The 23,895-nt window shown below is 41.5% G+C and overlaps 3 protein-coding genes across 4 annotated transcripts in view; all 3 read right to left on the reverse strand.

The window, feature by feature from the left end:
• Positions 1-2,202: 2,202 nt before the first annotated feature.
• Positions 2,203-4,955, reverse strand: agtr2 (angiotensin II receptor, type 2). Its single transcript, XM_069670498.1, has 2 exons — positions 4,847-4,955; positions 2,203-4,292 (listed from the first exon to the last, which is right to left on the reverse strand). The coding sequence occupies exon 2, from the start codon at positions 4,224-4,226 to the stop codon at positions 2,982-2,984; it is 1,245 nt and encodes a 414-aa protein (XP_069526599.1). The 5' UTR covers positions 4,227-4,292; positions 4,847-4,955; the 3' UTR covers positions 2,203-2,981.
• A 5,846-nt stretch (positions 4,956-10,801) lies between these two features.
• On the reverse strand, positions 10,802-18,782 carry apool (apolipoprotein O-like). The gene is made up of 11 exons (XM_069669930.1): positions 18,745-18,782; positions 17,090-17,188; positions 16,859-16,984; positions 16,284-16,338; positions 15,800-15,898; positions 14,338-14,429; positions 14,126-14,242; positions 13,413-13,620; positions 12,899-13,297; positions 12,410-12,517; positions 10,802-11,443 (listed from the first exon to the last, which is right to left on the reverse strand). The coding sequence occupies exons 1-11, from the start codon at positions 18,754-18,756 to the stop codon at positions 11,355-11,357; spliced, it is 1,404 nt and encodes a 467-aa protein (XP_069526031.1). The 5' UTR covers positions 18,757-18,782; the 3' UTR covers positions 10,802-11,354.
• Positions 18,783-20,380: 1,598 nt separating this feature from the next.
• LOC138598188 (connector enhancer of kinase suppressor of ras 2) overlaps positions 20,381-23,895 on the reverse strand; it is a 65,011-nt gene continuing 61,496 nt past the window's right edge. For both annotated transcript variants that reach the window (XM_069669906.1, XM_069669905.1), the window contains 2 exons: positions 23,499-23,761; positions 20,381-23,405 (listed from right to left, as the gene is read on the reverse strand). In XM_069669906.1, the coding sequence (XP_069526007.1) occupies positions 23,196-23,405; positions 23,499-23,761 (473 nt within the window). In that variant the 3' untranslated portion in view covers positions 20,381-23,195. The remainder of the gene's footprint in view (positions 23,406-23,498; positions 23,762-23,895) is intronic.

Genomic DNA, 23,895 nt, shown 5'->3' on the forward strand with positions numbered 1-23,895 from the left:
GAGCTTTTGAAAGGGGTCGCAACCCCAGAGGGTTTGGAGCAACTGGTTCAATTTTAACAATGTATTTCATATCTTTTAGACGTGTTTATGTGCACTTATAATCTGAAGTGTACTCACCATGTTGCTGTCAAATAAATGTAGTGGGATTAAAGTACAATTTTTCCCTCTGAAATGTGGAGTGTAAAGAGCCACAGAATTATACTGAAGTACAGCACTTTGGTAAATGACTTTTCACAGCTGGTATAATATATAACCACAATTATTATAATATTATAATATATAAAAATAATATTTCTGTGCTTGACTTGATATCAAACACACACACAAGAAAGACAAATATGCATTGAGGCCTAATCAGATCGTAAAATATCAACATGTTAGATTTAAATGATCAAATCTAATGTTGCTTAAGAAGGAGAAATTGTCTGTCAGGCAAACAAAAAGTTTGTCACCTGCTGTGTGAAAGTCTTTCTTATATGTCCATGTTAACAGTTTCTTATCCCCCAACCACACTGTGAAGCACATGTTCTCAGTCACATGTCAGTGGTCTGTCTTCTGCGATACATGTGTCAAGGACAGTCGCACCTGCTCGGTAGAACAGAGAGGAATCAGCTAATGAATCTGTGTGCGCATGAACATACTGTGGAGCTGCAACAAACCCATCCTGCAATCTGTCCTGTCAGTCGGAGAGTTCTGTTGTGTCAAATCGAGGATGTGCTGATTAAAATATTTAATGTCTGCAGCAGTGACATCCTATTCACATTCTCCCAAGCTGATAGCACCGCGTCTGTTGTTTCAAGCTCATCAGCCATGTTGAGATGTATATCATCTCGGTTCATTCACACCGTGGTCACGACTTCACAGAGTCCTTCAGACCACCACGTGCTGCAGCTAAAGACCCTTCAGGAAGGAACACCATGTGACTGACCGTTCAGTCTACCCTTTGAGTCGGTAGCTCTCTTTAATGCAGCATTTGTTAAGGATTCGTGTTTTTTTATACATTCAGAACTGTAGCCAACATGAGTCATCAGTCTGTGTCAGAGCAATGTTTCCCTCGGCTCAGAAAGATCATGAGCGCTGGGACTTTGGGGCTCTGTCTGGAAAAGCAGCCAGTGGCATCTTACTCACTGCTTCCACAGCACTTTAGCGCCATCCAGTGGCAAGTGTTTGAAAGATTAATGAGGAGTGAACTACTGCAAGTTGCTTAAGGTAAGAAGTGTTCTTTTCTTTTGGTTGCAATGTTAATCTGTAGAAACAGTCAGACCATAATGAAGCTCAAACACTTAACCATTCAGGCATGCACAAAAGCACTTAACCTTCTTATGTAGAATACTCCCTACAGCCTTCACCAGTGCAAAGCGGAATTATACCATAGCCTACTGCATCATCTCTCAGCTCACAGAGAGGCAGGCCAGGGTCAATGCAGAATGCAGTGGATCTATACTGGACACAAATAGCAGCCAGAGATACATCATTGATTAGCGAGCGGCTCCCTCGACAAACGCAACCGGCTGGACTGGAATGCATCATAAGGACATTAGTATGAGATTATGAGATCTGGCCTTGATATGTACGGAATCCATGGGAGACATTCAGGCAGAGGAGAAAAAGGGGGGCAACTGAATGTCCATCTGCCGGGCCGACAGTAATACCAGCACTCTCATTCCCAGGTGGGGGGAGCTCTCAGTCACAGCTGTTGGAGGGTAAGATTGGGGAAAGGAAAGGAAAAAATTGTGAAGGGATTCGGATTCACAAAACTGTCTGTGGATGGAATTGGACAGAAATTTACCCATACATTCTGCCATTTTTGTAAAAGAATAGAAGTTATTCAGAGACTTAACTAAAAAAAGTGTCATAACAAATATGCATAATATACATAATAACTTTATTTCTTATCAGTCAAAGAGACGGAGTAATATTAATTTTCCTTAACTGTATTTACAGAATAATACCAGACAAATGTTAAAAAAAGTTAAATGATTACACAATGTTTTGGTCCCAGAAAGAACAGTAAAAGTAGCATTGTTTGACTGCTTAATAATTATCCTTATAATCATATATCATGAATATTCTAGCCTTGTTGTGCCCTACAAAGCCAAAATGCAGTAACTTTACTTCAGTTAAATGCAAAAGCAGAATATAACTTTCTGACAAAATGTGAAACATTATTAAACCATAGAATTGTTTAATTTCAGAGCTGCATCATAGCTAAAGCAGAGCTTATTAGCTTAAATTTAAGCTAGCTGGTAAGTTAGCCACAGCTACAACAAGCTAAAACTATATTTATGTTTTCCTCTTTACATATTTCCTGTTATTGGAAAATCCCTTTCATCATCCAAAATCGTATGTATCTTGCCACATGAATGGGCCCGTAGCTAAATCCAATTATGATAAAGACAGCTGCTACACTAGTCCTGCTGAAATGTTACCATATTAGCTTAGCGGTGTAGCTGTAAGCCTCGGAGTCCTTGCAGGTTTAAAGGCTTTTTCCTTTATTTTTAAACCTCCAATGACTGATTTATGTTTTGCTTACACGCATTCTGGACAGAAAACTGCACAAATCCTGAGGAAATATCTGACTCTATCTGAGCTGCTAAATGCTGCACTATGTTCACCAGCTAGCTGCTGACACTGTCTGCCGTTCTGTGCTGAGCAGGTGTGTAAAACGGATTTCTAGAGCTTTTTCATAGCTGCTTGCTGTAGGATTAAAGGCATAATTTGATTATTTATTCATTACACAGTTTGGCAAACGAGCCTTAAGACTTTGAATCCTTTTTATCTCAGATTCTTGTCTTTAGTTACATTATCTGTCTTTGCACAGCAGCATTGAGCTCTGCTGGAACTTGACTCAGACAGTTATAGTAACAGTTCTGTCTCACACATCCATGCTAATTGGAGTTCAGCAGTCACTTGACATTGGCATCACTTCTTGGGGTGTGAAGCCAGTAAATGAAAAGGAAAAGTCTCCCCTCTGGGCCTGGCTAAGCAGGACCAGAGGGCTCCACAATCGCCAGATCTTTCAGATCACTGAGTTTTCTGGAGAAGGAGCTCAGCCTGGTGCTAAAGGAGCCTCTCTTTTGGCTCTGATCTTCCCTACGGGTCTTCAAACAAGCACAAAGGCCCTTGCAGAGTCCTCCAAGACGTCCCCGGAAATGGTTTCCAATGAAGCAGTAGAGAACAGGATTGATAGCAGAGTTGGAGAAGCCAAGCGAGAGAGTGAGAGGGGTCAAGGTCTCGATGGTCCAGTTTACCCAGCAGCCATCCAACCAGCGATCTTGCTTTAGCACGCTCAAGAAGGTCACACAGTGGAACGGGAACCAGCAGAGGAAGAAGGCCAGCACCACAGCAGCTACTGTCCACAACACCCGCTCAAGCCCCCTGCCCTCCAGTGGTCTGCTTCCGCTGGAGCTGGGGCTCACACAAGGGGTCGGAGGTCTCTCTGGTTTACTGCAGCTCTCCTGGGATTTAAAAGATGGCATGTTTGGGGGATGTGAGGGGTTCTGCATTCTTACCAGCCCTGTATCAGCCAACAAATTTCTACCAATAGCGCAGTAGCAACAAGAGACGACGAGCAGTGGCAGAAGGAAGCCCAGAACAATCTTCATACACACCAGGGTCATTTGCGATTCATGACTAGGAAAATCAATCCCACAAGCGACCACACCGTACTCCTCATGGTGCAAAAGTGTCCTCAAATACAAGCCAGGGGCTGAACAAGTGAAAGCCAGTACCCACACCAGGATGCATGTGAGCCGGGCACGTCTGGGGTCTCTTGCACTCTGGGAACGGAGCGGATGCACAATGGCCAGGTAGCGGTCCACGCTCATGCTTGTGATAAAGAAGATGGATGCGTACAGGTTGAGATTGAGGAGAAATCCACAGACTTTGCAGGCAATCAGGCCAAAGGGCCATCTGTAGCCTTGGGAGTAGTAGACGGCCCACAGCGGGAGAGACAGCAGGAACAGCAGGTCAGACACACAAAGGTTCAGCATGAAAGTATTTGCTACAGTTCTCCTGGAGGCACTGGAATGAGCCAGCACACACACTGCCAGGGCGTTGGCTACAGTTCCCAGCACGCAGATAACACTATAAATGGCGGGGATAACTGTGGTCATGGGTACATGGGGCCAGTCTGTGCAATTGGGAGTAGAGGTGTTCCCAGAGATCTTTGTTAAATTAGTTGAAGAGGTGGAGTTGAAAAGAGAGAGGTCATTTGGGATTGCCATTATGAAACTGGATGTACTGTTGAGTCACACAATTTGACTTCCCTCCTTTCAGTTTTCCAAGGTCAGCTGGAAATAAAACAAAACAGAGAGGAACATATTAAATTCAGCTGCCTTTTACGGACAAAAAAAGATATCCTCCGGAGCAATCTTTAGTTGGCGCCAGTGTTTGTTAGCTGTCATACTTGATAACTAATCACAGCAAAAATACATTACGCCATTCTTGAAGTGTGGCAGTAATGAAATACATATGAAGGGGTTGTAATAATCTGGCTGCTTAATGGATGCCTCAGAAAAATCTATTTTGTATTAATGACTGTGAAAAGTTTTAGAAACATTCATGATTTCAATGAAAAAAGTGTCGACTTAATTTTAGGTTTAATACTTTACAGGAATCTTAAAAGTCAATTAAATTGTTCTCGGTTGTGTTTTGGTCCAGTACACCAGAGGAATAAATTATTAATAACATACAAACAGAGTTAAAGCAGACACTCAGTATTGGGGAAATTACACATGGCGATTATGCTAAGACAGAAGAAACAGAACAATTTATTATAAAATTCAGACTCAAATCTAACCAGACTTAATATATCATTTCTATCTTTTTAAAGAATTAATTTTACCTAGAGTAGTTGAGTGTCCAGTCCAAGCAGTCAGGCAGTTTTCAATGCGTCTTTTGGCTAAAGTCCATGTCAATGACAATCGCTCCTCGACCCCTTTAAGGGAAATCTGCACAGCTGAGTATCCCGGACCAGATCACGCCTCTGTGTCTGTGTGTGTGTGGAGTGTAGAGAAGAGACAGACAGTGGGCTCTGAGAAACCAGATGAGGTTGGGTGTCTTATAGCCCCCAAGACCCTCTTGATGATTGCACAACAGGGAAGTAACTAACACGTCACACCTTCACCATAACCAAGGGGCTGGACTGTACCTGGACACAAGCCAGAGAGAAAAAGGGAGAGGAAGTTGCTCTCTCTGTTTTTCATTCTATCCCTCCTTTTTCCCTCCCTCCCTGACTCTCCACTGGAAAAGGACAACTCTTAGAAAATCAAGTCAAGATGTGTGTTAAAGTAAAAGCTGTATCACCAGCGACTGCAGGGAGGCTGCCATGTGTCATACCAGACCATAATGAATATGATACATCTGTGTTTCAGGTGTCAAACATAAAGCCCTAACTGTCCCCGCCGGGGCCTCTGACCCCAGCAACAGAGGCTGTGTGTTAATTAGCAGGGCCTCGCACTTTGTGTCATATTCGTCCTGCCAGCGGTCAGATAAGCCATGGGAAATATTTACTCTGTCTCAGCGGAAGTCAAGCCTGCCACTGGGGCAGAGGGAGCGGAGGGGAGGCACAGTGTGGAAGATGAATGAGGAGGAGGACGAGCAGATACTGCAGGGAGTGAACAAGGAGATGAGAAGGAGAGATGGAGAGAAGGAGGAGTGAGAAATGGAGAGAAAGCGGAGATTCCCTCCAGTGGTTTTTCATTAAAGCCTCTGGTGAAAGTTAATGAGGGATGCGTACAAAGCTCTGAGACTGATTACATCACAACTCCTTTGATCAACGGTGTGAGCATGCTCCTCTCCCCGCGTGTGCGTGCGCGGCTATGCTTCAATACTTGTGCAACTGGCTGTACTTAATCTCAGCCCGACGTGCATGCATCGACGCAATGAGCTTTCCTGTGTTTACATGTGTGTTCAGAAGTGTGTGTGCACCGCGCTCCATTGAGTATCTATCAGTTTGTGACATGTTCTAATAGCCGTGGGAAAGCTGATGGTGAGGGTGACAGATGAAGGCGAGACAGAGAGGAGCAGCAGATTCTGAAGGCCGAAGAGCTTCGTTGTTGCCATCTTTCAGGATATGAGAAATTGGGAATGCACTGTAAGTCTCAAAACTCTTAAATTAGAGTGATGCTTTCCAAAACAGAAATTTCATAATGCAGTGTTCTTGCACTGGCATGCTGGGTATGCACAGTTGTTTTCACACATACTCACTGAAGCCAAGGGCTCTTAGTCATGACATTACAACTACAAACTGAAATTTATGTTGTCCTGTCAGCCAACTCAAATAAAAGACAATGGAAAAACACCGAACCACATCACTGCCTCACTACAGGCCCTCTGTAATAGTTAGGAGTTAGGAAATATTGCACTTTTTTTGGCTGCTTGGTTTATCCGACAGCTGTGGTTCCTAGATATCTTCTACATTAACGTACAAAATCTAATAAAACAAACTCATCAGCTGCTACATTAAACCCCTTCTTCCATGAACACGCACAATCCAATAATTCACTATTTACAGAACTTTAACACTCTGAAAGAGAGTATTCTGAATGGTGAATGATATTTTGTCAGGTGATCGTACTTTTATACTTACCTTTTGGTTACTTTAGTAGCCTACCATTTTTGTCATGCTAGCTAAAATGCCTATTCTCTGTCAGTCCACCGCTTAAGCACACCATCAAAGGACAAAGCTAGGTTTGAATACGTCAGTTCGGGCTAACTGTGAAATTCAAAGTTCCGATTTTGTCTTTATTTAGCTAATGTTAGCATGCTAACTTATTACTAAAATCCACATAATATACACAATAGCCTACTCAACGTCAGCATATTAGCATGCTGGTGTTAGCATGAAAGCTGGTCCCATTGAGCTGCTAGCATGGCAATATAGACCCCTTTATATTGTGTTAGTACGACCGTATGTAGAGGAGGAGGAGGAATTTTTCACCACTGCTTCAGGTATTAAGGTCATTGACATATTTTTATTAACTTATTTTCAGGGATAACGCACATTGATCAACATCATTGTAAATGTGTCAGTGTTACCCAAAAGGCTAATTTTCAACTGTTAGCTCTTGGCCAGACTTTAAATGAGCCAATGCTGTGAAATCATTACAGACATAACAGTGAAGATGCCTATTACATAAGCATTCAATAGATCATCCTTTCACTTGTTTTATCTCACAGCGGCTCCTGTTAGCCATTCTTTGACCTTTGTCAACTCACTTTATCCTATCTTTAGACAATCAATTTAATTGGCTTGTGGGCGAAATGTTGATAAATTCTTCTCTTTTTATGGCATCCTTGGAATTTAAGAATATGCTAGTGTTCAAACTGCAACCAAATTAAAAAGATGTCCTCTTTTTGAGTGTTAAATGTTCAAATTTAGAGGCTGAGTGATGAACAGTTTAAGAATGTGTGGGAGTGTGTGTCCCTGTGTGTTTGTTTGATGATCTAAACACAGGGATTTAGTTACAGGCAGTGTGTCTGTACGGGCAGCAGATAAGAGGAGCGATGGAGCAGAGAGCATCAAACCTCAACTTACATCACAACTCTTTCTGGACATCAATCTCCCAGCCAATTATTTTTTCAAAGTTTTTATTTTTCCTGGATTAAACGCAGGACATTTCATTTGCTTTCCTACAAATGTAGTTTGTCAAAAGTTTCTTTTCCTTTCCCCTGCTCATTAACTATTTTATGTCTGGATGTTTCTGGAAGCAAAAGGTAGACAATAAAGACATCAGTAGTCTGTTAAAAACAACAATCAGTATGTGTGCATTATGAACTGTCAACACTGATTTTATCTCTACTTACAGGCATGAGAAAAAAGTCAAAGTGTGTAGATCATGTGCACATACTGTGTACACACACAAATTAAGTAGAGAATGATGTGCAAATGTAAACATATAGCGTACTGTGTTCGCAATCCCCCAACAGCTTACATAATTGTAATGTTTATAATTTTTACTGATAGATGTGCTATGTGTTTATTTGGTGGTGGGGTCTTTCCTGGCTGCCTGGACCCTGGGAAGATAACCACCACAAAACATAACTGTCGCAGAGTCCTCTGTGGAAAATCAGGCTCCTGGGGGTGAAAGGTGAGAGGTCAGGGTTGTGAGCCCCGCTTCCTCTCTGCTGGTCAGGAAAAATCTGAGAGAGCTCTGGACTACATGACAGAGTCCAGTCTATCATTAGTTCTCAGAATATAATCATAGCTGCTTATGGAGGAAGGGGGCCCCATATGTGTAGGGGACCCTTGAGAGAGGTGACATGAGGCTATACTTAGCGCCACGTCTTATAAACCTCTAACACTGCCTCTCTGCTTATAGCAACAAGATGTCCATGTGAGAAGAAAGGATAGCACAGATTTCCAGCATTCCCACTCCCTCTGCTCTGCTCTATTTTCATCCCAGTCAATATGTTCCATATGGTTGTATTCATGCTGTTGACGGATAATGATTCCATGAGATGGAGTCGTTTCTGAAACATTTTGTCTACAAAACAAAACACAGTCACACCAGCTACAATCCCTTAACCCCTCGACTCAAACCATAAGCACAAACTGTGCTCTGATGCCGCAGGAATCCTTGCTCCCATATGTTTTTCTCTGAGGATAACAAGAAGAAGGATGAGAAAGTATTGACGTCTAATTGATCTGACATCCTCCTGTCTTATACACATGTGAGCATGCACACACACACACAGTCCCAAGGGTGATGACTGGTCAGCCTCATGCAGAGTTTATGAGGTCCAGGCAGCTCGGGTTCCTCTGAGGGGCAGTAAAGAAGCAATAAAGATGTTAACAGATAGCCTGGTCCCTCTGTACACACTGAAATAAGCAAAAACATGTGGTACTAAAAATGCTTTTAAGTATACGTGACACTCCCAGGGTTAACACGCATTTCCATGATGAATACATTTCTTTTTGTACTGTACTTTTGTTTCAGGGCACCAAAAATACACCGTCCCTTGGGATCAGATTTACTAGCGGTTTCACAATTTGTACTTTAGCCTACTGACGAAGGAGACAGTTCTCATTTTTATTTCTGTGAGTCTGTTTCTGACTGACATAATGAGTAAATAGTCACAAAATAATAATAAAATAACATGTAAGAAGACTAAGTTTGTAGTCATGCTAGCACCTGCTGTGAGTACATTGACAAATTGTTGCTTTTAGCTAAAGGCTAACATCAACAAGCAGGCTCACAATGTTAACTAGCTAGCTTAAACCAAAAGGCAACCTGGAAGTTCTTGAAGACGTTTCCCCCACTCATCCAAAAGGCTTCTTCAGTAGCTAACTATTAAACATTAACTCGCTAATGTTTAGCAGGTATATCTGTTGCATGTTCATTATCCCAGTTTAGTGTGTTAGCATGCTAACATTTTCTCATTAGCAAAAAACAAAGTACAGCTGAGTCTGATGGCAAGTCTGTAGATTTGCAGGTATCGAATTAAACCAAAGTATTGAAACGTGACTTGACAGAATTAAATTAAATACATCACCAGTGATTCATCCTGTGGGGAACATGAATTTCTAAACCAAAGTTAAAGGCATCCATGCTATAAAAATGAAGATGATTCCCTCCTCATTTCAACGCCATGGTGGCAACGCAGGAAAATCATAAGCATAAGTTATCTGGGATCAATTAATGTCCGTCCAAAAATTTGTGCCAATTAATTTAGCAAAGCTAAGCTATTTCCCTAATTAAATTACAACATTGACCTGCCAGTGCCACAACAGGAACTATCAGAGAATCACCAAAGTCAAGATACTTTTTTTCATTGTGGACAATGAATGAATATCATGATCTGTACTTATTGTTCTGGGGTAACTTGCCTGGTAGTTGTTGAGACATTTCAGTCTTGATTGGACTGACCAACAGAACATTTCATGTGTATTTCATATAATGCATGTATTTCTTGTGTGCCATTGGTCACCAAAAAAGCCTACAATATACTTAGCAGCACCACAGGATACTGTAATTTTGACTTTACTGTAATACAAAGTCCCACTTAAATCTTTAAACAGGTTGCAGTGTAATATTTATGATACGTTTCATAAGGAACATTGCTTTACTCATGCAGCTACATCTACTGCTGCTACAGCTTACACTCCCAGGGTTTCATCACTTTGTCCATCCCATCAATCAGTACTGAATTCAGTAAAAAGGCCTTTTCCTACTCTGCCCAACCAACTGGGAACACACTACAGCTGGATTTCTCCTGTACCATGTAACTTTTATTTACATTTTCTGCATTTATTACTTTAATGATTTTATTATTGGTTTTCCATCTCTGTATTGAATGTCCTGTCTGTAACTCTGTTGGTGCTGCCGGTCCCTCTTAAAAATGAGACCATGTTTCTCAATGAGATAACCCGTCTAAATAAAGGCTAAAAAAAATAATAATAACACAAGGAAAGATGATTTGTTGATGTTTGTATAAACATGTGTTATTAGTGAAGCAGAATTTCTTCAGATTCAAAGATCTCCATGTGGAAAGTAGAGTTCTTGTTACACTCGGCAACAGAGACCCGAATGTAAACGGTTGAGGAGAAAAGATTCTGTTCAGGTGTAATTGATAATTGTTTCATTAAATGATAATTTTAGAGCTTTTTAGTAAAATGTCTTTAAGAAGAAACGTTTTTTTTTTTCATTCTTTTGCAGAACTTTAGGACGTTTGTTTTGTTTGCAGTTCTAAGCTATTTGTAATACGTAATGTGCTTATCTGAGGAGCAGTAGTTTTTAATAGCCTCCAAAAACATAACAAAGTGGTGAAGTATTTAAAAGTTGACAAGTACACAAAATCATGAAAAATAGAACTTTATTTTTGGTTTTAAACAACTGAGGAACATTTTTGATGAAACAAAATAGAGCAGCACTGGTCCATCTTGTAATCATTACCAGCACATGCGGTATAATCAACTTAACGATGCAGTGGGCTAAATTACAATAAATAGAAGCACCATGCATTCATGGCTGTGAAGGCTGTAGCACAAAACCCAGTAATTGTTAAAAGACATACAGAGAGAAAATTTCACAGTCTGCCATCTGTGATTTGAAAGGCTTGCTGTGGGTGTATGTTTTTTCCAAGTTTCGGTCCTTCCACGCAAGCCAACTCAGTTCTGTGTTACTGGATTCACTGCATTGCCAGTACAATGCAAATGTACTAGGAGCTTTTCTGTGAAAAATGAGAATAACGTGGGCAGAAGAAATGAGAACGGAAATGTGAACATGAAAGACTTCCTAACCCTGCTTGCCTCCAAAATGGCCTATTTATGCTGCATTATGACACAGAGTGTTTGTGTCTGAATGAGTTACAAGATGGCAGTGTGGGAATAAGGTTTCGGCTGTGGTATCTCAGCTGCGCGTGCTGTACAGGTCTTCATCCTCTGGGCTGGACTGGCCAAAGTCCATAAGAGCAGGGTCAGGCTTGAAACCAGAGCCCCCTGGAGGGCAGTAAGAGAAATGCAACACAATTTAATTCACAGGAAAGAAATATTACATGGTTAACTTTTTAGCTAGAATCAACCACACAACAACATGCCTCCATAGAAAAGGATAAACTTCAAGTCATCTGGACTTGCTCTTGTGCATCTGTGTAGCTATTTCCCTATGAGACTGCACAAAAGAGACAGACTCTCACATTACACTTTTTCCTATGTCAACTATATTGCTATGCAATGAGGGATCTCTGTATTGTATTGTTGTTTCTGCGGAATGCTTACGTTTTCAAGCTGCACACGTCCAAATGTTGACTCTGGCAGCATTACATCAGATTCCTCTCGTGTTTTATTTGGTGGATATTATTCTAACTCCTCCACTTCTCAACCTGTCAAACTGCTGAATATATAGATGTGTTTCTCTAAAGGCCAAGACTCATGCGTGTTTGGCTGATAGATGAGATATAAGAGTTGAAATTGAGTGCACTGCAGCGGTTTGTTTATAGTTGTAGCATAAATGTTGCCCCTGAGCATTAATGGCTACCTGAGCAGCACACGCGCTTTCTGGAACCTCTTGCTTTAAATTTCTGTGCCCATATTAAGAGAGCAGCCGCACAGCCCGTGCGAGCAGTGGCTCAGGTGCGGTTGCAGCAAGACTTCATCTATCAACAGAAATGATGTGTGCGGCTGGTGATGGACTTTGCGCCGTCTGGTTGGACACTACAAGGGTGCAAGACGCAGCAGTTCAGCGAGGTAGCGGTCACACTGGAGGAAGGCAGTCTGGCCAAAGTGTTTTAGCTACTCGTAATGCAAAATAAATGTCTTTGTTTATACCCCTTATGAGATCAAGATCCACCAAATCTAGATGTCTTGAAATAAAGAGATGCAGTGTAAGTGTGTGCGCTTCGGTCAATCAATGCCCGACTTGCAAAAGGGGAGCAGTGGTGTGAGTGCAGTGGGGGTTCACAGTACCTTCGCTGCTTTCTGCTGCAGGCTGCAGAGGAGCAGGTGGTGTTAGTGTCGGGGTTGCTGTCTCTTCTGCAGCAGCAGGTTCAGGGTCAGCTGATTCAACAACTGGTACTGTGAAGGAGTCAAAACACAAACCAGACAGCAAGACATGAACCAATGTGTTTCCCACTATGATAATTTCATCCCACTATCATTAAAATAAGTATTATTTTAAATGTTCTCATTGAGTATTTACAACAAATTGTATTTTACTGGACAGTCCTGGACAAGTAATGCAACAGTTTTCCAAGAGCTTTCCCAAGTGTCCCAACCACAGTTAGCGTATCATTTTAACTTGTAGAAGCTTTCAAAGGAACTTTCTTCCATATTTCTCATTGTTAAGACACTTCAGTAGCAGTGGTTTTCCAAGAAAGTAGATCAATTTTGGAGACATTTCAGATTACTAGTGAACTCTCTAAACTTTCACATTATGGGACAGAATATTTCTGGTACCTGATGGCTCTTCTGAGGCCTTTGGAGCAGGTGGTTCCTCAGAGAAAGGAACAGACTCTCCTGGAGCAGACTCAACTGGAGCAGCCTCCACTGGAGCAGACTCGACTGGAGCTGATTCGACTGGAGCTGATTCGACTGGAGAAGCCTCCACTGGAGCTGATTCGACTGGAGCTGCTTCAACTGGAGCAGCCTCCACTGGAGCTGATTCGACTGGAGCAGCCTCCACTGGAGCAGCCTCTACTGTCTCAGATTCTAAGCTTGGCGTGGGCTCAGCTGGGCTGACATCAGTGGGTACATCTTCTGCTGATTGCTTTGCATCGGATGACTCAGTTTCAACAGGTGCAGGTATTTCCTCTGAGGTGGTCCCTGTCTCTGCTGGCACTGAGTGTGCCACTGGATCTGTACAGAGAGAGGGATAAAGCATATCATCAGTTCGGAGCCTTTGTTTGATTGTGTGTGAAATAAAAGAGATTGAGACACAGAAGGAACAGACGGAGATCAATATCTATAACACCTGTATTGGTCTCTGTAGGGGTCTGGTCGGGAGATATCTCTGTGAGTGTGACTGATGACACTTCGTCTGTTACAACTGCGACACTGGGCTCATCAGAGACAGGAGAAGACTCAGCTGATTCTGTCTCTGGTATTGTAGAGCTCTGGACTGAGCTGGCCTCTGAAGCCTCCTTTACTACAGCAGACTCTGGATTTGGCACTGGAGCTGCCTGATAACATGTGGATACAAAATATAAATGATTTGAATTTGTTAAGCAAAACTTGCATACACTATCTTATATGAAATTATTATTACGAATTCAAACATTTGATTAATGACACTTAAACTGTTCATGTCAGTGACATAGGTAACACATAAATTAATATTTCTTGAAGACTTAGGTTAGATTAATAACACGGGCTGCAGAGAAAACAATATTAGCTTACATTAGCATTTTATATCTCAGTCATTTATCTGAAACTGTAGAGTGGCTTACAGACTGTTTAACAGCGGTTTCCTTTAATTTCTAAATCAACCTACAAGCTATCGAAAGACCGAAGGGATTTTTTGAACAAGTAAAATATGTAGAGTGGAACCCATACGTGGGAAGAGAGCTACCAATAAATGCTGTTTTTGATTTAGTCACACAAAATGCAGACAGCCTTGCACTACTTTCTATTCAAACTAACCGGTTACATCTTTATAACTCAGTGTTACTCCATATGACTGTTCACCTGTGGTTCAGAAGCAGCAATTTCTTTGGCAACAGGCTCCTGGGGCTTCGAGGTGAGAAGTGAAGACACTGCAGTGCTGCTCCACTGCCCTGCAGCATACACCTTCTTACCTGTCACCTGAGGAAAAAAAGAAAATAATAGCTTAAATCTCTGAAAATATGCAGTTTGTAACTATTTTCAAGAGGTTAGCATTCAAAAACAGCAACTGTTACCTTCAACGCAGCCACAGCTTGGGCTGGGTAGCACACTGAAGCTCCTGCACTCATCAGGCCCATCGGAACAGCTACCCTCTTGAAACGAGAGCCTGAAATAAAGTGAAGGATGGCAGTCGGTGAAGTTGGCACAGATTAAACCCTGGAGTCCAGATTCATCTGGGACTGCTGTATCAGGAAAGGTCACATACACATGGCCTATTGCAGCTTATTTAGACTAACACAGTGACGCAGGTTTACACAACCCTTCTCCCAACCCAGTTTGAACCCAGACCAGACATTGCCTAAATTAAGAGAACGTGTATATATTAGGAATAAGTCAATATATGTCTGGAGTTTAAAAGTAATTAAAATCACTCACCAAGAGAGAAACAAAAACAAAAACAAAAAGCGGTGAGAAAACTGTAACAGAAACTCAACTTGTACCTGTTATTCTTCTTTCTAGCTCTGTGGCGAATCAATCAGGTTACATCTGAGGCAAACTGTGGTCTGTGAAGTCACATACTGTAACTGCTTTTCCTTTTTACAAGGTTAAAGTGGGGTTAAGTGCTGCTGCATGAAAGTGGTGATATAATATTCAAAGTGACTGAGCTTACAGCACGCCAAAGTTAACAAGGTACGAATAATTTACACAGTTTTATATTAACACTTTCAGGATGGCATGATAATTAAAGAAGTACTGAAGAACAAACACTACCGACAAAAAAACGTGATACTTTATTTATTTATAACATTCAGCTGTAAGATCCAGCTGGATGGCAAACATCATTTTAAAGTGGGGGGAATGAGCTGAATGGCATCGTACTGTGATATGCAAGCACTTCCTGTGTTATTGTACTCAATAGTACAAATACAGTATTGTTAGAATTGTACATTTAAACAATGCTCAGCCTTGGTGCTATATTTGTTGTCATATGCGCATTCAAAAATGTGATGGCGGTTATATGGTGGTTATATGCGTCAATATTGTGGTTAGGGTGCATGATGTAAGCGGCACGTTATCGGTATCTGCTGATAAAACACTGCTTTGATAATGCCCAAAAAAGAATATTACAGTTTTATTTGAAGAAAATGTTACACACAAATAAATGTGACATTTTGTACATAACCTAAGTTTAAGTACTTTTCTTATATGTGTACATTTGAACTGTTATTTCTGCATCTGCCAGTGGGCCACTACAATAAGAGTAGGCATGATATCAATTCAACTACAGGGGAGACTTGATGTTGTCTGCAATTAGGTGGGAAAAAAAACATCTGCCTAATATATCTGTATCGAAATCAGCAAAAAAGGTTGGAAAATATCGGCATATCGGCAAAAAATCCAATATCGTGCATCCCTTGATGTGATAGAAAATGACTCTATATGGTCAAGGCATTTTTGGTGATACACTTCCACCGTAAAATTGTTCTAATAAATACACAGATACATAGTTTCTGTAGTGACGGGGAATGCCTTTACCTTTCCGTGCCAAGAACATGCCGAGCAGACCAGCCATGGTGATGGTGCCAAATCTGGGTAGAAAACCTGGGGGAGGGTCTTTCAAGTAATAGTACACATCTGGGAATCACAGGAACGTAATCAGCATGGGGACAAATATTCCCTTTAATGTACTCAAATCCGACCTAATGTCTGACCTCTATGCTCATATAGTTAGATTATTTACACCAGCAGGAGTTGCAGTCAGAGCTGTGACGTAAAGAGTTTCATATTATGTGCAAAATGGGAATTGTGCATTGTTTTACAATGTGACCTTATGCACTACCAGGAATACATAAACAAGTCATTTTAAAAGGCTAAAAGTAGATGTTGCATATATACTCTGTGAAAAGTGACCATCAGACATTTACTACAGCCTTCTGTCTAACTCCTTTGTGATTGTGTAGAAGACAAGGCATTAAAGTTTGACTTTCAGGGAGAGAATATTAGGTGACTTGCGACTCACCCTCTCCTGCATGGTACAGATTAACACTTCCTGTTTTTACAGAGACACAGGCACCCTGTCAGAAACAAATGACAAAGCTGAAATCAACCACGACACACAGCTGGAAAGAACAACTTTCTCAACGATTCTGAAACGGATACATCTCAATCAGTTTCAAGTGTTTTCTTCCCCATCTTCCACATTATCAAACTGTCAAATCTCCTCGCAGCGAGCCTTACAGCAGCTGCCTTGATTGTGTGAACGCTATTTCCTGTCAGACTCCTGAACTTTGCTGTTTGCAGAAATCGTACCTGCACAGAGCACTTGCAGCACGTGGGATCGTGCTCTGTAACCGCAAACAAGAGGAACAAAAATCAGGGCTGGGGTACCAACACTGCAGGTGCAAGATCAGACCTCTTAAAAGTGTTTTAACTGTTGTTCCATTTAGATAACACTTACTTACATCTGTCAAAAAAGGGTTTATGGCTTTTTTATGTTACGTGTTAGACAGGATGTGAAAGTATAACTAAGTTCTGCAACAGTAGGTGTCAGTGAAACTCATACATGACACTCTTTATTCACACAGCAACATCTACCTTAACACCCTGGACGAGTGGTCGTATGCCTTCTCTCGCTGTAGTCAACCCTCTCTGAATAACACCTGGACTCTCTGGAACAAACTGAGCCGGGGAAGACTGTGGCAGCGGGGTGTAGATGTTCAGCTGGAGAAAGAGGCACATCAGTAGGTGATTATGATGTGCAACAGTTAAGTGAATGGCAATGAGTTCCCTGATACAGCATCTACTGATGCTTTGGGACAGCCATACCTTTTCTCTAGTGACGAGCCCTTCAGTGGGCGCGTCACTCACAGTATACACACGGATGGAGGCTAGGCCCAGCACCGTCGGGACGGCCACTATCGCCACCTAAAATGCAATAAAATACTGTAAGCACATAGCAACAACTCATAGCACTGACAAATCACATACATACATGACACATCTGGACTTCTGGTAGAAGACATAGAGGGTTTTAAGGGATGCACGATATTGGATTGTTTGCATATAACCGCTATCCCGATATCTTCCAACCCTTTTTGCCGATTGCGATACCGATATATTAGGTACATGTTTTATTCCACCTAATTGCAGAGAACATCAAGTCTCCCCTAGAGTGGAATTGATATCATGCCTACTCTTATTGTAGTGGCCCACTGGCAGATTCTTGAGATAGGCGATTCAATTTGTAGTATTGAATGAATGAGATTTAGCCTCTCCTCACATGACCGATGCTGAGCACGACCTTGCTGTCTGTTTCGGAAACTTTAAAAAACTGCAATACCGCAGAATCATTGAGCATTTAGGCCTAATTAAAGTGTTGTTTTATCAGCAGAAAAATGGCATATCTGCCAATGCTGATGTGTCATTTTCAAGCCGTAATCTGCAGATACTGACAACGCTCTGATAATATTGTGCATCCCTAATGCTTATATGTAAAAGCAGCATACAAGACATTATAAAAATACTAAAATAAAAGTAAAGTCCTGCAGTTATAATGTGACTTCAGTAAAAGTGTGCCTATAGTACATTATTAATGCAACAAACGCAGTCCTAACAGATCATTGCCTGGTCCTTGGGTTACTGTTCACATGAGATCACATATGGACTATTAAAACACTGATACGCAACAGTTAAACATGTTAATGTCGCAGGGAGGAGGTTAGGTTGAGGACCAGTTTAATCGATTTGTATACTGTTGGGTACTGTCAACTATATCTCATATGTATATCCTATGTTTTGTGTACTATCTATTCAGTATAGAGCTGGTACATAGCTAAATATAACGTTAAAGTAGTCAAATGTATCACGTCATAGTACTTCGATACGTTAGTACTTCATCAGTATATATATATGTATTTTGTCATTGACATAAAAATTGACATTTTTCAGGCAGTGTGCATAAAAGCCACAGTGTGTATTACGTATATAACTGACACAGTGTGTATAACTTAGACAACTGCATCTTGGATATTGTGAATAGTTACACTCAAACTCTGCGAGCTAAGTGTTAAGTGAGCAGTAACGTTATTGTTACACCTGTGTGAATATAACTGTAAAATGCGGTATATACTCTGTACTGGTATGCAAAGCCAGGGTATAAAACACCATGATGGTTTAGCTCTTAAACGTGCAAAGAAGGCAATGAATAGTGAAAGTACAGTTGAAACAGCTGTCAGATAAGGTAGCAAACGCTATCATGTTAGCATTGACTCATTGAGCAAGGCTAATATAGTAGACAGTGGAGTAGTTAGCAGAGCTGTTTTCATGCAGCGTGGCGTGACACGTCGGAAAACGACTGTCAGTTCATGTTTACGGTAACGGCTCCGGGACAGTTGAGATTAACAGTACACGCGCGCATTCATTGAAAATAATCATTTTAAACACATAAAAACTTTGCCGAAGCGAAAATGTCAAGCATTCACCTTGGCCGCCATGACAGCGCTCCTCCTTCTTCTTTGGGCTCTGTGTCGTCTCTTCGACTGGTCCAAGGCGCGGTCCCCTACTGCCACCTGCTGGACTGAAGACGCACCTGCAACAGCTTGGCATTGAGATGATTTGCAGGCATAAGGTGTTCTCGAGCTCTCTGTATTGCATTTGACTGTTGAAATGTCAGTTTCAATCAATATTATTAAAATGTGTAATACCGTATTTGGCTTTTATTCGTATTGTAGTTCCACATGTAAAGCCACGTTCATAGGGTAGACCAGGACTCCAAGGGGCTCCAGAATCTCCAGTTTCACTGCCAGCCTAATTATTTTGGGAATTGAAATAAAGGAATTGTAAAGGATTTGGAATTTGGCACAACTTAAGTACAATATCAAATGATTTAGTATTATCATTATTATTGTTGTTGTTGTTGTTGTTGTTGTTGTTGTTGTTGTTGTTATAAGCTTTATTTAACCAGAAGAGAGATTAACAATCTCTTTTTCAAGGGAGTCCTGGCCAAGAAAGGCAGCAGCATAATAATACACATAGCTACAGATAGAAAAACACAAAAAGGGACGACATTTAAAGAACACAAAGGAGAACAAGACAAGCATAAGCAACTCACATTTTAAATGATAGATTTCTATCAGTCAGTTTTGCAGGTGCGCCAGGTACATTTAAAAAATCGACATCTGAAAGAGTCCACCTCTAGTTCTTTCATATATACATTTGTACATTAAAGAGTTTCCCTTCAAGATATGACCACCCAATGTGGTCACATCTTGAAGGGAAACTCTTTATCAAATTATAGGCTAGTTTTGAGAGCTTTATTATTATTATTATTGTTGTTATTATTATATAATCTATACTATAACCATTTATTGTTTTAGTTTATGTCCTGCTTACTAATTGATCAATGATGTTTATTCAAATCGCATCAACCAATCATAAATAAAGTAATGTTGCAGCATGATAGAGTGCTTTGGTTGCATTAGGTGTCATGGGAATTTGGAGGCAATAGGGTAAATACATGCTGCAAAGAGGGCTGTCGGTGAGGGATCAGAAAGTAAGTGCCCAATAGCCAACTTTTGCAACTTGGAGCGCCAACAGGTTAATCTAAATGAAGAATTGCCATGCATACTTGTGCATACTTCATTACATATACAGGTCTTATAGATTTGCTCTCAGTACACAGAGGCATGCAGGTTAGGTGAAGTGAAAAAACTCGGAAGTGCATATGTCTGAATATGAGTGTGATTGGCTGTATGTGTCGGCGCTGTTACAGACTTTTCACCTGCTGGGCCTCACACTGTGTCATTAGGCTCCTTCCTCATCTGATCCTGCGAAGGATTGGGTCGAGTGGACGCCATGGGTGGGAAATAGCAGCACATACTGCGCAGGGTAGTAATAGTTATTTGCTCATGAAGAGAGCATAGGGTGCAGTTTGCTCAAAGACACGTTAGGCATGCATATTAGCTATTGTATAAATAACACATATTGTGTAGCTTGCTTATATATAAGATGATCCTTACCCTTAATTTGAAATCCTGGAAACATAAGCGCAGGGAACACAATAATGCTGTTCCAATAAGTCAAGGTACACGCAAACAGAACATAGCTCATAGTGCAGAGGATTCAGTTTATTGAAGTCAAAGTTTAACAACTTAAGTTTACAATCTGTATTTTTTGTAATATATATTCATATATATGAAACCAAAAAAGGCTACTTTAGGAAGAATAAATGTCATTTTCTTTCTTTTTTAATATCATCTTTAGTCAGTTTAATGTACAGAATAACAGTAAGCTAATATTATCCTTGAAAAAGAGCAATATGTTCCTTTTTTAATGTCGCAGTGCAACTTACATCTTACACACCTGTGCAATGTACCATGAGGTGTACACCCCTGAAAGAACACACAGTGGAATCTCCCTTTTCGGCCTGTTTCTGCAGGTCTACACACACAGAGATCTGGGAGGGATAACACAGTCTGTGCCTACAAATCGCAACTCGCACTCCTTAATCTACAGTATGTCGCCTGCTCAGCGGAGCAGCGGTTGGAAAAAGGAAACCAACATTACAGATGAGAAACGTAGAGAGGTCTGCAGGCTAAAACTGTATTGTAACTCTTCTACAGCTGTGTGTGTGTAGGATCGCCCATATTATAGTCAGTCCATCGTTGCCAAAGAGAGGGTTGGGAGGCACAGGGAAAGTGCTTGCATCATTTAGTTTCTTTGTGGTACTCTCAAATTAACTAGTCAAAAAACATGAGCTATATCTCTGGGGTGTGTCTGATATTTCACAACAGTGTGACATGATGAAAAAACCTGAACCTACGTCAAAGAACTACAGTAAAATATGAAGAATTATACAGATAGTGCTGGATGCAGCAGGTGCTACACATGTCTCTCATAGTCTTGGACACTGGGGGGCACCGTTGAGTCCTTGGCCTGATATTGCAGATGAAATGATTCATCCGAGTTTCACAGACATTACAGACCATTTAGTGGAGAGGTCTTTGACCGCCCAGTGTCAACCATATGCCTGGAGGGAATGTCAAAATAGCTTTCATTTTAGAAGCACCTGTACTGTTGTATCTCAGGTAAGATTCCTGAAGCATTTGGACACGTGTCAGTCTTTCTTTGTAAACCAAAACATCAAATTGAAGCCTCCTGGTAGCATGCTAAAGGAGGGTCTGCATTAGATCAAGAAACTGAGCAGCAAAATGCCCACCTCAGTTATAGTACAGTGTGTGTCTTCAAACACTATCGAAGGAAGAAACAAAACTCAAATTTATGATCATATAAAGGAACAAAATCATTCTTTAACAGTACTGTTTGCATGTATCATGCGCTACAAGTCTAATCTTGCAATCATGAGAGGAAGAAAAAAAAAGAACACAAATGATCCACAATATTTTACCCTGTCCAATCAAATCAGTCCCAGGCCTTTTCTCATGCAACACGTCACCAGGAGAAGGGTCAGCCGCGATGTAAAAACTGTCAATCAACTGTCAATGATGGTGGTTGTTGTTGTTTGCCTCCTAGTTGTTCAACTGCTAAGCACCCTGCGTCTACAGAGTGAAGAGGGGGACACTGCAAAACCTTGGCATAGAATACATCATACTTTACATTATATCTATGACACAAAACGTAAATAGATTTATATATTCTTCTATGTTTAAATATATTTGTAGACTGTACACAAATCTTTAGAAAATGAGACGGCAAATGCTTTTACCTGATATTTTGAACAGCAATGGTAAAGAGGCCGATGAGACATAGACCCTGTGATGCAGCCAATGAGATATAGAGATATAGAAAGTGCATTCTTTGTAGTGAGTGACTCCTTTGAAAAGAACTCTCTAGCTCTTGCATTCGCTGTTAAAGATAAAAACAAAACAAAAAAAACACAACAGAAAAAAAAACAAAAAACCTTTTGCACCCACGCAAATACATACTCTCTGTCTTCCCTCCGCTACCTCTAGAAGCATATCACAGTGGTAGTGGAACGCAAACATTTACATCAGTATACACAGCAGTATACACATATACACAAGTCTTTGAGGATTAGAGAGAGAGAGGAACCAAAGGAACAATTAAGAAAATAAAAGGAGGAGATGAAAGAGAGAGAATGCAAATGAATCACGCTATCAGAGGAGCCTCCTTCTTCAGATAAAATTGTGTTTTTTTTAACAGTTCACAGTTTGAAATAGTGTGCATCTAAGCCAGCACAGTGGTTCCTTCAATGCTCGTGACGCTTGTTTTCATTGGTTCCCAAAGAAACGGCTAAACCAGCATTGTTGGCTACCTTTCACAGTCTAAAGTCCTTACTTTCCCCACACTGTCCCGTCAGATCAGCCTGGAAAAAACATGTGAGGTCCCTGTAAATCAACGAGATATGCAGTAAGAGAAAAACAAAAAAGAATACAGAGAGAGAGAACGGGGGAGAACTGGTGGCTCTGGGTGCAAAGTTCATCAGTACAAAAGTAGTACAGTGCTGTGGTGAAAAGGATTCTCCTCTGTATTGCTGCTACATAGCTCCCCCTGCCCCCGTAAATCAACAGGAAAAAACACAAGAGAATAAGAAATGAACAAACATGTTAAAAAGTCTCCTTTTTTTCCATTTTGCTCGACAAGCGTGTGGAGTTTATGCTGAGTTCCATAGACAAAGGAAGATTAATGCTTTCTGTTCAGGCATGCAATAGGCACCCTGTGGGGTCCTCAGGATTATCAAAAGTTCATACACGCAGGTCTCAGACTGTTCCCTCTATGATATTTACACATCTTACAATGTGTGTTCCTGTGTGTGTGTGTTTGTGTGAGGTCGTGCTGAGAGTCATGATCAGAGGGGAGGATTCAGCTAATGTAAAGCTCTGTGTTTGTGTGTGTATGCGTGTTAGTCAGTGATTGAGTGTAATCAGTTCAGTCTTTGCTTCTCCTCTCTGTCTCACACATGTGTCTCGATGAAGGAGTGTGTGTGGGTCATGAGAGGTGCGGCCAGCGGGGAGAGGTCGTCCTGGCCGTTGGTGCCGGGGCTGAGCTGGCAGATGTCTGTGTAGAGCTCGCTGTGCCACTGCTTCCACTCTCTGAAGGTCTGGGAGCACAGGCCAGGGTCCTCCAGGAGGGCACAGATCACTGCCAGCTCCGACTCTTTGGCCTAGACCAAAGAAGACACACCAGAGAGTTACAGCATCGAATCCTCAAACATCACAACTCTTCTTTAAATGCTCAGACCCTCTGTTTGCGCTACCTTCAAGGTGCTGCGGAGGGCTCGGACCCGGTGCAGCCTGTCGTTGAGCAGAGGGTCCCTGGCTCTCTGGGTGAAACAGCGTCGTAGGTCCTGCCTGCTACAGGGTCTTGGGTCTCCCAGGGCGGTTACGTTGGCCTGCTCCAGGGCCCGGTACAGCTGCTCTAGTCCGTCCAAAGGCTCCGGCTCACGGCCCTCTGACACCCGTCGCTCCCTTCCCTCCGACACCCTCCTCTCTCTGCCCTCGACTCTCAACTCCCGCAGGTCTAAAACAACCGGGAGAGGAGCAGTCAGATCACTGCCAGAATGTGCTCCATTTGAAAATACTTCAATGTGTTTAATATGGAGCTGAAAAAGCAACTGAAGCTCAAAGGTAACAGCCTCTAAAACATGAATTACA

This window comes from Semicossyphus pulcher, unplaced genomic scaffold (genome assembly GCF_022749685.1).
Source record: "Semicossyphus pulcher isolate SPU_LCO1_2020_fin unplaced genomic scaffold, fSemPul1.0.p SCAF_2, whole genome shotgun sequence".
Taxonomy (NCBI): domain Eukaryota; kingdom Metazoa; phylum Chordata; class Actinopteri; order Labriformes; family Labridae; genus Semicossyphus; species Semicossyphus pulcher.

Excerpts from the sequence above, each read along its gene's own strand:
- agtr2 (XM_069670498.1), bottom strand. The coding sequence starts at position 4,226 with ATGGCAATCCCAAATGACCTCTCTCTTTTCAACTCCACCTCTTCAACT.
- apool (XM_069669930.1), bottom strand. Across the intron at positions 16,339-16,858 it reads CACTCGTCCAGGGTGTTAAG|GGTGCCTGTGTCTCTGTAAA; the intron begins GTAGATGTTGCT and ends TGTTTCTGACAG. Across the intron at positions 14,243-14,337 it reads AAGCTGTGGCTGCGTTGAAG|GTGACAGGTAAGAAGGTGTA; the intron begins GTAACAGTTGCT and ends TTTTTTCCTCAG.